Source organism: Pseudorca crassidens, chromosome X, assembly GCF_039906515.1.
Source record: "Pseudorca crassidens isolate mPseCra1 chromosome X, mPseCra1.hap1, whole genome shotgun sequence".
NCBI lineage: Eukaryota > Metazoa > Chordata > Mammalia > Artiodactyla > Delphinidae > Pseudorca > Pseudorca crassidens.
The window spans coordinates 112,715,283-112,731,958 of record NC_090317.1 but is presented as its reverse complement, the minus strand read 5'-3'; the positions used below and the strand labels follow the sequence as shown (position 1 = coordinate 112,731,958).

Sequence of the window (16,676 nt, the reverse complement as noted above, 5' to 3'; positions counted from 1 at the left end):
GAGTTCTGAATACATCTGTTAGATTATCTAACTATGCAAGCTGTTGATAGAGTTACAATAATTTTTAGATGTTTTTGGTATTTGAACTTTTTTGCTCAGTGACTGTTTTTATTACTTATTTACCTTTATACTAAAACAAATGATAGCTTTCTTTAGATTACTCAGAAGCCTAGAATTCTTTGGGATTGCTAAGGAATGCTTTCAAGAAAACGTTATAAGATACAGTGTGGAATATCTTTAAGTGTAAATCCAAATAGTACATTTTGACATATGTGCTTTGGTCAAAGGCAAGTTAAATTGGTTGGCCTTACAATCGTTTCTTTTCTCAAATAGTTTGGGGAAACAAGATAGTGTAAACTATGCATCGATTGATTTCTTGTGTTGTTTTGATTGAAATATAGAAGGTATATTTGGCTTCAGTATTGTCGGGGACATTTTGGCCTATAGAGTTTGTAGATTCATTGTTTTTGCACATACTTTAAATTTCTGAATTCAGAACACCAAAAAAAAAAAACATGTTGAGTTTTGACTCAGATGCTGCTACTGAATTTTAACCACTGAATTAGATTGCAACCTACATGCTGTTAACTACTGAGCCAAGATGGAATCGACCACTGCATTGAAATCAGGGTTAGCAGTGGTGTCTGCGCTTGAAGGAGTTGTAATAGCAGTGAACTTGTTTTCCATAATGGGATTTTTATTCTCTATTTTCAGTTTTAATGGTGATACTTTGATTTTAGGAGATTTTAACAGTGCACATTTTTTTGAGATTTTTATCGTAACTTTAAGAAAATAGTAAAACCATCCTATAGAAGTAGTTGCTTCCAAACGCAAATGTCCAGTGGAATGTCTCTGCATTGTTTTGGTGCAGTTTACTTGTTTTGTTTATAATCTCCTTAAAAAAGGAAGTCATTTGTCTTGGTGATATGAGCCTCTATCTTGAGTTCAAATAGTTGTGTAGTATGTGCATGAATTTGAAATAATTCTTTTCTGATTTCTCTTCTTTGGAGTATTTTTGGAGAAGGGAATTTAAATAATTGTACCTTTCTGAATTTATTTTTTCTTTAACATTAATAGGACTTGACGCCACCCAATTTAGAGTTCATCATTATCACAGAGATGAAGAGAATGATGCTCTCCTTGGTGGCCCAGCACAGCTCACGGATGAAGAGAAATACAGGGACTGTGAAAGGTTCAAATGTCCATGCCCTATATGTGGAACTGAGAATATTTATGATAGCGTCTTCGATGGTTCGGTTAGTTGCTTTTGTTTCTTTTGTTTGTTTGTTTTGTGAGTGAACTAGTATAAAGTCCATTTTCTCTCTACTATGTGTATAAAAAGGAAAAAGAAAACACAGGTTTTTATGTGTTTAAAGAATTTTAGCATCATATGAATTCTGCCTTCACAGCTTACTTATTTCTGCTTGAAACCTCTTAATAGAGTATGCTTGAGTATTGTTTTTGGCTTCCTAGAATGCTTGGCCTTGGTTTTTTAAATGGAATCTCTTAAAAACGCTGAATTATCTTAAAGTATTTTTATTGTAATTCCTTAATTAGCAACCTGTATTTCTCCACTCCGGGCCCAATTTATTAAGGCTTAGAGCAATATTTTCCTTTATCTTAAATCAAGTTAATGGGGAACTAAGTGTTTTTGGAAAGTTTTTGTTTATCTTTACACATCCCACTTGCCTCCTTTTTGACAAAGGTACTGTGATTATCTTTGCTGTCTTTGCATATCAGGCATTAAAAAAGTCACAGGGAGACATTTCTCTAAAGAAGTACTGCCAAAAAATGTATCATTGACCTTGGATCAGAACTTGAAACTTAGCCAATCTACTTGATTCCACTGCAGTGTTATACATGTACTAGCCATTGGCAAATGAGTAGGCAGCAGAACCACGTAAAACCTTGAAACTGAAAGAAAATACGTCCTTTATCTAAATTAAAAGTAATTATTTTAAGTTAATTTGGACAAACAGCAGATGTTTTGCATTTTTTTGAATCAAAACAAAGCAGTCTTTGGAAGCAAGTGCAAGGAAGAGGCAGACACAGATCAGCAATACTTGCTAAATCCTTGAGTTTTGCTTCATTACAGCTGTAAATAAGATAGTTAATTGCATGGAGGCTTGACGACTTGCAGATGGGCTAACTGTGGAAGAGCCCGATGTCAAGCTCTAAAATCTCTTCCACCTGGAATTGCTTCGTGTGGCGGGGTAGGGTTATGTACCAGATTGGAGCAGGAAACCAAGATGTTTAAGTATCAAGAAGGAAAACAAATGCTCCAGAAACCCCAACAGTTTCCCTGAATATTACATTTGCTTTGTCTTTGTTTAAAACAAAACAAAACGTTTTCTCCAACTACTAATAGTTCATTTTTTCAAATTTTTACTCCTCCTCTCTCCCCTCCCCCAAATACATTTCATTTGTTGGGGGGCAGTGGTTACAGAAATTTTAGATTTGCTAAGCTAACAATAAGTGATCACTCTGTGGTGTAACGCTTAAGTTTTAGGCTTTATTCTTAAAATTAAGTTGGCAGTATGGAGCAAACTGTTGTCATTAACGCTCTTGCTTTGCCTTGGAATGAATTAAGTGCAAATTTAAATTCTTGATCAGTATCTCTAGGAAGGATGTTTATTTCCAATAATGTGACTTCACTGGTATTTTCAGAGGGGAAACTATTTTATCCATAGTCTGTCGTGTATTGAATGTAAAAAAAGTAATTTCAAGATTTTCCCTTGGGCTTTGTACTCCATTATGATGGTGGCAAGAGTAGAAGGTATGTGGTGACTGAGGGGATCTTTGGGAGGAAAGTGGTTGAGAAAATAAGGTTAAAAACTTACCAATAAGACGCAAGAGGGAGGAGATATGGGGATATATGTATATGTACAGCTGATTCACTTTGTTATACAGCAGAAACTAACACACCATTGTAAAGCAATTATACTCCAATAAAGATGTTAAAAAAAAAAAGCTTACCAATAAAATGAATTTAAAATATTGTACACCAGGACAGCATGTAAGTTTTTAAGCACAAGAAACCTTTTATAACCTTTTGTGTACTTGTCTGTCTTGACTTCTGTAGGGAACCGATATGGAGCCCAGCTTGTATCGTTGCAGTAACATCGATTGTAAGGCTTCGCCTCTGACCTTTATGGTACAGCTGAGCAACAAATTGATCATGGACATTAGACGATGCATTAAAAAATACTACGAAGTAAGTATCCATAATGAGTGTCTTACATATGCAACTTACTAAGGTTTGGTACTTGTTTTAAAATAAAATGATACGGTTTTTGTATGAAACTGTAAAATTTTGAAAAGACAGGAAAATGATTTGATTTTTCTGTTGGGCATTTCATCTCATTAATGAGCAGTATTTTTAGTAATGAAGTTTTTGCTTTTAAGGAAAAATGAGAATATAATCAGGAAGTATTGTAGTTTATTGCTGCCTAAATAAAATGAAGTTAAATGGTCACTCAGATTTTCGATCAGAGGAGGAAAAATCAATATTACCTATCTTTGGCAACTAGAGCTGTAAACTCATGTGTGGTGATTTTATTTCTGTTTTACTTTTTAAAAACTTTTTATTTTATATTGGAGTATAGTTGATTAACAATGTTGTGATAGTTTCAGGTGTACAGCAAAGTGATTCAGTTATACATATATCTATTCTTTTTCAGATTTTTTTTCCCATTTAGGTTGTTACATAATTGAGCAGGGTACCCTGTGCTATACAGTAGGTCCTTATTGTTTATTCATTTTAAATACAGCAGTGCGTACATGTCAATCCCAAACTCCCTAACTATCCCTTCCCGTGTGGTGATTTTAAAAAACTGCCAACTAGCTAACACTTTGTGTTTATGTGGTCATCTAAACCATTTCATAGCTTATTTCCAAAGAAATCAGAATAAACATCTTTTAAATTTCAGTGCTTTTGTGTGGCATTTTAAAGAAGAACGTCTAATTTTTATAAATATATAGGAAAAGTTCCAGAACAGTGAGTGAGCTGTCTGCATTAGAAAGAAGGTTCCTTTCAAAGTTTTTGTTTTGGTTTTTAACACATTTCATATGAATTAGTTTTTTTCTCTTCAAAAGTTAAAATTAAAAGAAAAAACACCACATTTCCCACTTGATTTTTCTTAGTGTTTCATTATGTCATTTGTCATCTAAACAAAATTTCTGTTACTTGAAAGTTCACTGTAACTTAGGTGGAGGTTACGCTGGCAACGCATTTCCCAAAAAATGCTCTGGTTCTATTAGGTAAGACTCTTGACTTTGATCAATATCATCCTATAATTTCTACTTATATGTTAGTTAACATATAACGTAGCATTATCTTCTTTAAAATCGAACTCATTAAATGAAAATCAAGTATTAGATCATTAGGATGAAGAGTAAAAGCATAGAGTTCTAGTCTTGTGATTTTGGAGTAGAATAATTTGTATTCGTCAAGAAAAAAGAACCAAGTAGGTTTGTCTGAAGATATTTTTAAAATAATAATTATGGCTACATTTTGGGAAATCTGAAACATTTTAGTGAATAATCTGGTGCTCTACTTAATGAACAGTTGGATGGGAATAAAGGTTATCTGTGGGTTCACATTCCGCAGTAGATGAAATGTTCAGCACGTGAAATGCTAGGCCTTTATTTAGCATGAAGAGTCCAAATCAAAACTATTCAGCTCGTTTACAGACCTCATTGAGCAGAGCATGATTCTTGACTCTTGGGAAGAATTCTGAGTTTTCTCTCTGTGTTTAGTCTATCAAAATCTTCACCATGGAAATGTTAATACTATAAGAAGCTCATCTATTTCCTTCTCTAAGAGCGGGCAATCTGTTTTGACTAAGTTGAGAATAGGCAGAAAAATGATCTTCTGAATAGTTAGAAATATGCCCTAACTGAAAGATTGATTTCTAACTGTGTGTGTGGTGTGGTGGTCGTGGTTGTATAAGTATTTTTCAAGCTAAATAACCTAGTTTTAGGCATCCAGACGTTTAACCCGTGGTTTCTACAGCATTTGTTTTAATTGTCTACCAACCATCTCACTAGCAGCAAGTTAGTTTTCCTGTCGTTAACTGCCCACTTGATTGACTTTCCTAAGGCATTTCTAATTAAAATACCCAAATGTCATTCCTACACTTGAAGAAAGATATGATTGTCCTCAAAATTAAGAACTTGTTTCTCTACTTTGTGTCCTTAGGCATATGTGATTGTCTAGAAGAGAAAGAAATCCATTATTCGTTCTTTTCATGGCCCCATGATGAACAAATGTTTCAAATATTCTCAAGATCAGAGCTTTTATACAGAGAGCTCATGCACCTCCAAGTTACAGTTTATTGGTAGAGTGTTCTCTTTCTTCCTGACCCCAGACTTAAGTGAACTTTGCCAGTAGAGGGATATGGTGTGGAGTTTCTTTTGTCATCATGCCTCAAGTGATCCTGATTACAGTTAGTTCAGTGTGATATACCATAGCAGTGGTAATCCAGCTGGAGATTAATACACCAAGTGTACTGGAGATAAGGATGTTGGTACTGAGTACTGAGATCAAAGTGACTGTTCTCTGAAGCTAATGACCAAAAGAGTTCCCTCCTATTCTGCAAGTTAAAAAATGCTCCCCACTAGACATAAAGTTGTTAGTGGACTGAGAACAAGATTCTCCATATTTTTTTCATTTTAGTTTTAGAATCACTGCAGGCAAGAACAACCTACATTGAGAAAGGAAGGAGCTTTTGTAAGACAGTGGAGGAGTATAAGGTACTTAACCAAACACTGTAACCTGCCAGGGAACACAGTTCTAGATCACCAAGAAATCTGGCTGTCAAGAACAAAAGGGCCAAAGTTTAGGGTAGCAAAGTATACTTCTTAATCACTCTTAAAAAAATACACCACATCTTCTGTTGTATTCTGTGGTGAATAAATAGTGCTGACTGAATAAATGTGATACAGCAAACATTAAAATTTTTATATATCTGAGAATCAGTCTGTATTGTAGCGTTTTAATATTGGCTCCTTTAATAGCAGGGGAAATGCTTTTTTCTCTCACCGTACAGCAATGATTGTATCCTTCGGATTCTTGTTTCATAGAACATTTAAATTTCTGTATACGTAGAAATACAAGAAGCACCAAGCAAGGATATTTCAAGTAATATATTAATTTCCTTAGGAGGAAAACAACTCTAATGCTTTATCTCGAGATTTGACGAAGCATTGGAAGACTTTGAGGCAGCACAGAAAGCTCTAATTCAAAGTTGATTTCATGCCCCGGTCCTAATTGGTTCCTCTATACAAAGTTAAAATCGAACTGGTATTTCTTTGAAAATCATAAAAAGGCAGTTTAAAGACTATATCTCTCAGCTTTTAAGGATGTTTTTAAAAGACTCAATTTTACAGTGAAAAATTGATATGTGTTTCCCCTCCCCTTAAATTCTGCTTCAGAAGAGCAAATAGACACACACACACACACACACGCACGCACGCACGCACGCACGCACAAAAGGGGAGAGAAACACTAGCTAATCTAAATTGGGAAATGAAGAGGGCTTTTTTTAAGCATGAAAATTTCATCATCTTGTCAGCTGGCAGAATGCCTGCTGTGTGGATTCACAAAGGCTAAGAATTACACTTTCATGAAATTTTCCTCACTAACTGCCCTGGTTAATTTGAAAGATAACCCACTGTTCTAATTCATTCCTCAATTGGGCGGTGCAGGTTTTATCTTTGATCTGACAAAGCATTTGTGTTAATCGTTTTGGCCCTCCAGTAGACACTCTTGGGATTGTGCTTTTACAATAAATGTGTCTGTGATAGCTCTTTAGTCTATTATACTTACAATAGATCCATAGAACTGGTAATTAATTCTCCACTGCTTTGGAAATGGGAAGAATAGGTGTAGCTCTGTCAAGTGCTGCTGGGAAGTTTGTTTAGCTGGTTCATTTTTGAAGTGTTCCCCTCAGCCATCCATGAAGCAGCCGCAGAAGAGAATGTGAGATTGAGATGCTGCCTACCCTGAAGACTTGCTGATAAATGGGAAATCTGACCCCTCTTGGTACCTGGGAGGGGGGTAGTGGCTCATTTACTTTCATCTCAAGTACTATTAGTTATAATGTACATTAAACCCTCATTTTAATACTTAAAGAGCCATTCGTTTCTAAAGGTGGATAGTCAACTGAAATATCCTCCTCAATTCCCATTGATGGCTTATGCAGGTTTTAGAGTGTTCCAGTGGGGCGAAATGTATTTCTCACCAGCCTTGTAGTGTTTCCAGCAACTTGTAAAGGAGCATTACTTGGGGCACTTCACTGTGCTGTTTAAACAGAGGTATTGCTGGCCCTGCATCTAGAAAAATTAACAGTTAACAGCTAGTCAGTGCTATGCATATGATAACATTGATTAGTTGCTAGGACCAGAAATAGGTGATTGAATTCCTTAGAAATTTGCTGTTGGTTTTACAGTCTCAGAATTTCCCTGACATAAGCTTTCTGCGGACAGGACCTGTGCTTTCTTCGGTGTCTCATCTGTGATCTCTGCTCCAGCCGTTTGCTCTCAATAGTGTATGCATTTTAATGTTTAGTAATATACTTTCTTGTTTTTTCTTTAAATTCTTTTTTGCACTGCTATCATATTGGCAGAAGGTTTATTAGTGGTTCACAAGATTCTCAGGCTAACACAAGACTCCACATTAATTTAAGGTCATGAAAGCATTAATATAGCCCTTTGTTACCCTGTCTTTATTTTATGTCACTGATTACTATTGGTTTCAATATATGCCCATCTCCAAGTTCATAGCCTTAATTTGTTTTCTCCCCAAACCAAGTGTCAGGCAAAGAGGCATTGACCAGAAATATTTTTATTAAGATGCAAAATCACATCGTGCAGAAACGTATTCTCATTGTCCTGACACAAGAGTCTCACTCTTACTACACAGGGTGGCAGAGAGTGGATGCCTAGCTGTTCTTCCTCTCATACTCCTGCTCTCTCCCTGTATTTTTCCCATTTCTTTCTCAGTATATTAATTGTGGTATAAGTCACATTTTAAAAATCTCTTTTGGACCCACTTTTGTGAGGAATTCCAAAAATAATGTCCAGCGTTACTTGCCTCATGATGCAGACTTTCTTATGCTCACGTGTGTGAGCACCTAGTAAAGAAGGGAGCATTTGACCAATGATACTGTGAGTCCCTCTAGAAGACAGCACACATCCAGGAAGTGGAGTGGGATGTTTTGTGGTATATGAAAAATCCACGTTCATTTTGGTTTTGCACCTTTGCTAAAAAAAAAAACAGAAAATGATGCTTGTTAAGTTTGGAATGGATATGCATTCCTTGAAAACAAAATTAATAACAACCACCAAACATAATGTTGTTAAGCCAGAAGTTGAATCTGAGGACAGGACCTTAAAAGTGCAGGGAGGGCAGGGTGAAGTATTGGTTAATATATTTGCTCCACCAAAATACACACCCACTCAGCATCACAGGCAACAGAATCCATGGTGTCCAACAATGCTTGAAGGAGGACCATTTCTTTAGGAATACACAGAGCTCAATTAGTAAATAAATCTAATAATTAAAGATGAAGCAGCCTCTCACTAGATCGCCACCCCCATCCCCACCCCTACCCGTGTAATTTACTTATAGACCCACTCTTACTTCCATTGCCTTTTGCTTTTCAAATGTAGCAGTACTTCATGACAGCTATCGTGTGCTGGCGGATCTGAGGGTTTTAGAGCCATGCAATGATGTTCAGTAACTCTGTCTTGTTCAGCTGCAAATATTCGGTGTTCAATAACCCTCAAAATTTCTCATTTCTTACCTGTGGTGATATGGGCTGATAGTTTTTAGGTTGTAGGTTGCAATATGCAGTAGTCTCACAGGTACATTAGTTCAAATAGTTTAAACTCTAAGCACCAGTGGAATTATTGTTTATCTCCTTGCCTGTGCATTTATATTTAGAACATTTAAAAAGAATAAACTGGGTTTCTTTTTTGTAAAGACTCTTAACAGCATAATTATAAGTGGTACAAAAGGCATGCAAAGAAGCAGTAGATATCCATCCCACCCATTCAGCATCCCAGGCAGTGCAATCCATGCTGCCCAGCGGTGCCTGAAGAAGGATCATTTCTTTAGGAATCCATAGAACTCATCTTAAATCTTGTTAAGACAAAACAAAAGAATTAGTATTTCTTTTTGCTCCACACCATTTGATAGGGAAGTTTAACATAAATGAAAACCACGGACACCAGTTGCTTTTTTTAAATGCGGTATTCTAATACCAGGGCCCATTGATGGAGGATTGGTGTGTTTTTATTAGCGAATGGCTGTTTTTTCTTAAGTATGAATATCCACCAAGCTGATTTTCAGTCAGGTATAACATTTTACTGCAACACCATGGTGTGTTCTACAGAAAAACTAAGAAGTAGAATCTTACTGTAAGTAAATGTATTATTGTACAAATCTAAGGGAATAACAGGTCAAATCTAGTCCCCTAAAACGTGCCAGCTACGTGTTCTACACAAACAGCGTTAACATGGTATGAATATTAGTTGTTATAAAGGAGTTCCAGTATGTTGTAGAACTTAGTGTTTGTCTAAGTATAGACCACAAGCCATATATCAACAAATTAAACTTGAATTGTTTCAAAAAAAAGGAGTTCCAATAAGCAAATTGGATCAGGTACACCCTTATATGCCACCTGACTTTTAACCTTCATAGAATAACCAACGTTCCTTGTACTCTCTATATTTATCACAACACCTCTTTATCTTTTGTTTAATCTTAACCTTATGGCATGGACCCTATTTGGGGAGTCGCAGAACTAGAGCGTGATCTTGAGGAACTAGGAGGGAACCCACACCAAATTCTCAGGTGCCCTGACCACAGGGAACACTGACCTCAGATCTTTCTGCAGGGTCTGAGCTCGGGCCATAGCCTGTCTCTTGCCCATGTCATTCCCCGCATGTGCATATTTTCCTCCTCTGAGAGCTTTTTGTCAGAGGTGGAGGCTGTCGTAGCCACTGCCCTTGCCTGTTCTTTCCTCCTGTTTGGAAAGCTTAGCACTTGCTTTTATCAGTTTTCAGAGCAGCCCCTGCTAGCCTCGCGATGGACTGTGAGGTTTTGTACTCGAACACCTGGTCAGAGTTCTTTTTGGTCATCTAGCGGTTTAGTAACTTCTCGAGGCCAACGTTCCGTAGCTTATAAGACAACGACAGTGGTAGTACCTGGCACATCAGGTCATAAGAAAGACTACATGGGATGATGCATCTCCAGTGCTTAGTGCCTCAAGAGCACTCGCTGTTAACGTTCATTATTCTGTTCTGAGGTAACAGTGGATGACGTGGCTCGGTTGGGTTCCTCCACGTGCTCCGCCCCCGCCCGCTCCCGCCCTGAGATTCAGCCCTAGGCTGGGGCCTCGCTGCCCCGTCTTTCCGAGGCGTCCATCTGGAAGCTTCCGTTGTCTCGCCACTCTCCCCCCCGCCCCCCCAAGTCAGAACGATACCACTCCGCACTGTCCTTGCTCCTGGCCCTCCCTGCACTTTGCCAGCATGGGAGTTTCCTTTTCAGTGTTGGTGAATGTGGCCCCAAAGTCAGCTTTAGGAAGGGACACTGATAAGGGCAGCTTGAGGAAGTGGCTACAAGCAAGGAAAGGACACTAGGTTCTTAAGTCCTCCAAGACCCAGCACCCAGTATTGTACCTAACCTGGTCGTTGTTCAGTAAAGAGTTATTGAACGAGTCATGCTCTTCTGAGAGACTGGAGCTATCAAGTGACTTTCCCAGGTTACAAGTAGCAGCATCAGGACTGTGACCATCCTTGGGGACCCTAGTCCAGAATTCTGCTCATCATCACATACGGTAAGACAGCCGTTGATGAGTAACAAGTTGCACGCCATCCTCACTGCAGTCCCTCTTTCAGTAGGATGCCTCCAGAGCCCTGGCGTGAGCCTCACAAGCTAAGCCAGGCCACAGGGCTGGCAGGGACATGAGTCCAGAAAGCCGATTACAGCTGCCCAGCCAAGGACCAGCGCGGCCACTGAAGGGGCGCCTGGGCTTTCGGCGGCTTCTGATATGGTTCGCCTCCTCTGAAGGGAAAATTGGAGGTTTTTTGAAATGCTCAGGAAATGCCATAGGAGTTGTCAAATATCTGAAAACAAGTGGGTAAAAACAGAAAACTGCTTGTGCCGAAACAGTAGAATTCCTTTTTCAGATTGATTTCTCTAACCTTGGGTCTTTAGGAAAAATTCAACTTCAGGTCTAACTCCAGTCATCTAGAGGTGTACTGTCTTGTAGTAGAGTAAGACACTGAACCAGAACAAATTTCATTTAACCTTTCAAAAGTGAGATTCTCACACCGTTGACCTTCTTGACTTCAAGGAGCAAAACTGAGCTCTCCGTTCTCTGCTGCACAGGTAAAACGAGAGAGGGGAGGGGAGCGCCCCAGGCAATGCGTGTCTCAAACTTGGCTTGCTTAGAAAGTATACGTTATGGTTCACATGTGGAAATTGGCCCTTTGCAGATAGTTACAGATACGAATTTCCAGATTGTTCTGTCTAGCTTACTCTCATGTTAAATGGAACAACTATATTTCTGTTCAAGAGGGATTTAGTTCAGCTGCCTTTCCATGGTACCATAGAAAAATTCTCAAAGCCTGGATTCCAGATACTACTAATGAAAATTAGAGCACCAGTATTTTCTAATTGGTGGGTGTTGGTTTGTTTTGGGCTTGGTGTGCGTCAGGTATGGCTTTACCATATGCTCATACCAACACCTACGGTGTGTTGGTCTTAGCTGGGTTTTGAAAAGCAGTGTATAACTTTACTGGTTCAAAACTCATTTGACCCTTGGTACTCCCTCAGAAATATTTTTGGTTTCTACCATGTTCCAGCATATGATAACTCTTCTGTTAGAGTTTTGTGACGTACATTATGCAGCTTGTTTCCAGAAAGATCCCCAGCCTCATTCACGTTGCACAGGTGCTCAGGCTCCTTGGCTGTTGGAGAAGCTCTTCGTGTTGCTGGGAACCTAGGTGATTTGCTAGCTCGGCTCTCAGGAGCCTGTGTAGCCAGCCTTCAGTCTCCATCCACCAGCAAAGAATGCTTAAGAATCATGGCAGGAAAAAACCCAAACTGCCCAGGATTTATGTCTATATGTATACTAAAGATTTAGAAACCATGTGGATGAAGTCACACATAATCCTTTGAGGATAATTTCTTTCAATTGCAGCTTTTCATCTAGTCACACTCAAGAGCCACTCCTTTCAGGAACTGATCAGCAAAGAAAGACAAAAGGAGAGTAGTCTAGTACCAAGAAAGACCTGATTAGGGCTTCCCTGGTGGCGCAGTGGTTAAGAATCTGCCTGCCAATACAGGGGACACGGGTTCGATCCCTGGTCCGGGAAGATCCCACGTGCCGCGGAGCAACTAAGCCCATGCCCCACAACTACTGAGCCTATGCTCTAGAGCCCGTGGTGCTCTGAAACAAGAGAAGCCATAACATTGAGAAACCCGCGTACCACAACGAAGAGTAGCCCCCGCTTGCCGCAACTAGAGAAAGCCCGCGCGCAGCAACAAAGACTCAGCACAGCCCCAAAGTTAATTAATTAATTAATTGAAAAGAAAAGAAAGACCTGATTAAATTTTCACAGCATAATGGCTTCTCATGCTGATGAGTGTATGCAATGTTACATAGCACAGTGGTTCTCAAACCTTTTGTTCTGTGGGACCCTGCACACTCTTAAATTTACTGAGAATGGCAGAGTTTCTGCTTATGTGGGTTATATTTATTTATTTATTTATTTTAACACGTTTATTGGAGTATAATTGCTTTACAATGCTGTGTTAGCTTCTGCTTTATAACAAAGTGAATCAGCTATATATATATATATATATATATATACATATATCCCCATATCTCTTGCCTCTTGCGTCTCCCTCCCTCCCTATCCCACCCCTCTAGGTGGTCACAAAGCACCAAGCTGATCTCCCTGTGCTATGTGGCTGCTTCCCACTAGCTATCGGTTTTACATTTGGTAGTGTATATATGTCCATGCCACTCTCTCACTTTGTCCCAGCTTACCCTTCCCCCTCCCCGTGTCCTCAAGTCCATTATCTGGTAGGTCTGAGTCTTTATTCCCGTCCTGCCCCTAGGTTATAAATTAAAACTGAGACATCTACAAACTGTTAACCCACTTATAAGCAACAATAAGCCTATTATATGACAAAATTTTTTAATGAAAAATAACTACCTGTCTTACAAAGCAAAATAATTTAGTAAGAATAGTGGTATTGTTTTAAATTTTTGCAAATCTCTTTGCTGTCTGGCTTCAAAAACAGCTGGATTCTCATATCTGCTTCTGCATCCAATCTATTGTGATATGTTGTTGTGTTGTTTTGGTGGAAGTATATGAAGAAAATTTGGCTTCACACAGGTATGAAGCTGGAAAAGATAGGAGTATTTTAATAGCCTTTTCCATTAATAGTGGGTATTCTTTTTTGTCATTCCACCAAACCTTGTAGCATGGTAGTTTCTTAAAGGTTATTTCCAATGTGCAATCTGAAACCATATCAATAAGCCATTTGTACTCCGGTACATTAACATCCAGTATCTTGAATGGTATATAACATTGTATTTCTGTTTTCCAAATATTTGACAATGAGCGTATATTACTTTTATGGGGGATGGTGCTTATTACATTTTGAAATTTATATACAGTACAGTTCACTCTCTGGTGTACAGTTCACTCTCTGGTGTACAGTTCTATGAGTGTTTACAATTGCATGAGAGTCATATTACTGTTACCCCAATCAAGATACAAAACACATCTATCACCCACACCCCCTGTCCACAGTTCCCTTGTGCTACTTCTTTCAGTTGCACTTTAAAAAATATTTATTTATTTATTTATTTATTTTTGGCTGCATTGGGTCTTCACTGCTGTGCACAGGCATTCTCTAGTTACGGGGAGCAGGGGCTACTCTTTGTTGCAGTGCGCGGGATTCTCATTGCGGTGGCTTCTCTCGCCGCGGAGCAAAGGCTCTAGGTGCGTGGGCTCAGTAGTTGTGGCTCGCAGGCTCAGTAGTTGTGGAGCGCAGGCTTAGTTGCTCCACGACATGTGGAATTTTCTCGGACCAGGGCTTGAACCCGTGTCCCCTGCGTTGGCAGGTGGATTCTTAACCACTGGGCCACCAGGGAAGTCCTCAGTTGCACTTTTAAAATAAGTTCATTCAAAAGGCTAACCTCACATCATATGCTGAGTCCTACCACTTTTGCTTATGAAGTGTCATGTTTTCCATCCATGGCATTATCTTCCACCTGGGACCCACCTCTCACCTCCTTATGGAATATGCTGCCGCCGTTCTCAAAGATGTGCAGAATGAAACATTGTAATATATGTGTTTCTTTGCTTAGCTAGGAGTGGGTAGGTACTTGATCTGTGAATATAAAATTAAATTCTAAGGACAACTCCCCCACAAACAACACTGAAGAAAAATTCTAACATATCCGTTGGAACTTCATCAGCAGAGAAATTTTAGATCTGAGGATTTGAAAAAGAAAATTAGGTCATGTCTTCAACTCAGTTACTTTCGTTCAATGGGTCATGAAGACAGAACCCCAGCAGCATGAGCAGTGGGTCCAGCACTCAAGTAATTATATCCCCTACTCCAGCTTCCTAGAAATGAAACCTAGATATTGAGCCACTTAAAAGGAAGACTTAATTTTCCTATATTCAAATGTGCATCCATTTTAACCTACCCATGTCTATAGCATTTTGCTGTTTTACCGATTCTAGCACATGTATAGATTTATGTAACTACCACCACATTCAGGATACAGAATAGTTATATCGCCCCAAAAAACTTCCTCTTGCTATCCCCTTATAATCACACGTTCCTTCCCACCACTAACTCTATCCGTCATGGATGGATCAGTAATGGATCTATTCTCCTCACTCTATTACTGTCTTTCCAAGAATGTCATAGAAATGGAATCACCTAGTACACAGCCTTTGGGACTGTCTTCCTTCATGTAGGTTGTTCCTTTTATTACAGAATATTATTCCAGTGTATGGATGTATCAGTTTCTTTGATCCAGTTACCCAGTGGAAAGTGTTTGGCCAGTTTTTAGTAATTATGAATTCAGCTTATATAAACATTCGTGTATAGGATTTTGTGTGAGCATAACTTTTCATTCTTATCGGTTAAATAACCAGGAGTAGAATTGCTGGCTCATATGTTAAGTGTATTTTTACCCTTTTAAAGACATTGCCAAACTATTTTTCAGAGTAACAGCACCATTTTTCATTACCACTAGCAGCATATGAGAGTTCCAGTTTCTCAGCATCCTCATAAGCTCTCGGTATAGTTGGTGTTTTTTATTTTAGGCATTCTAATAGGTGTGGGCAGTATCTCATCATGGTTTTAACTTGCATTTCCCTGATGGTTAGTGTATTTATATTTGCCATCCTTATATCATTTTTGGTGAAGTGTCCAAATTATCCCCCATTTTAAAATTTGCATTATTTTCTTACTGTTGAGTTTTGAGTTCTTATATATTCTAGATACACGTCCTTTGTTGGATATGTGATTTGCAAATATTTCCTCCCATTCTGTAGCTTGTACTTTTATTCTCTTAATGCTGTGTTTCACAGAACAAACTTAAAATTTTTTTTATTTTATAGATCTTGCTTTTGGTCTAATGTCTAAGAATTCAAATTTTATGTCTAGATCTATGATCCATCTTGAGTTAATTTTTGTGTAAGGTATGAGGGTTAGGACAAGGTTCATTTTTTGTGGGGGGAGGGTCTATGTAAGTCCAATTGTCCTAACACCACTTACTGAAAAGACTGTTCTTACACCTTTGAATTGCTTCTGTACCCTTGTCAAAAACCATTTGAGCATACTTGTGTGGGTCTATTTCTGGACCCTCTGTTCTCTTTCATTGATCTCTGTGTTTAGCCCTTTGCCAACATCACAGTCTGGATTACTGTAGCTTTATAGTAAGTCTTATGTAGTGTGATTCCTCCATTGTGTTTTTTAATAGAATGTTTTAGCTATTCTAGTTCTTTTGCCTTTCCATATAAATTTGAGTCAGCTTGTCTATCAACAAAAAAAGTCTTGCTGGGATTTCTGTTGGAATTATATTAAATGTATGTGTTACTTTGAGGACAGTTTTTTTAAATCTTTTTATTTTTATTATTATTATTATTTGGCTGCTTTGGGTCTTTGTTGCTGTGCACAGGCTTACTCTAGTTGCGGCGAGTGGGGGCTACTCTTTCATTGTGGTGCACGGGCTTCTCTTCGCAGTGGCTTCTCTTGTTGCAGAGCATGGGCTCTAGGCACACGGGCTTCGGTAGTTGTGACGCACGGGCTTAATTGCTCCGCAGCATGTGAGATCTTACCAGACGACCAGGGCTCGAACCCACGTCCCCTGTATTGGCAGGCAGATTCTTAACCAAACGCCACCAGGGAAGTCCCCTTTGAGGACAGTTGACATCTTTACTATGTTGAGTCTTCCAGTCTGTGAACACGGAATGTCTCTTCACTTATTTAGGTCTTCTTATTTTTTCATTAGCATTTTGTAGTTTTCAGCATAAAAGTCCTATATGTGTTTTTTTAGATTTATACCTAAAGGAGTTCATTTGGGGAAAGTTTTTGTTCTTTTTTTTGCTTTTTTGTTTGTTTGTTTTGC

At 38.6% G+C, this 16,676-nt stretch overlaps 1 protein-coding gene across 3 annotated transcripts in view; it reads left to right on the top strand.

Moving 5' to 3' along the window:
* Positions 1–16,676, top strand: part of POLA1 (DNA polymerase alpha 1, catalytic subunit) — a 305,701-nt gene that overhangs the window by 158,252 nt on the left and 130,773 nt on the right. For all 3 annotated transcript variants that reach the window (XM_067723410.1, XM_067723408.1, XM_067723409.1), the window contains exons 33-34: positions 1,078–1,256; positions 3,083–3,214. In XM_067723410.1, the coding sequence (XP_067579511.1) occupies positions 1,078–1,256; positions 3,083–3,214 (311 nt within the window). The remainder of the gene's footprint in view (positions 1–1,077; positions 1,257–3,082; positions 3,215–16,676) is intronic.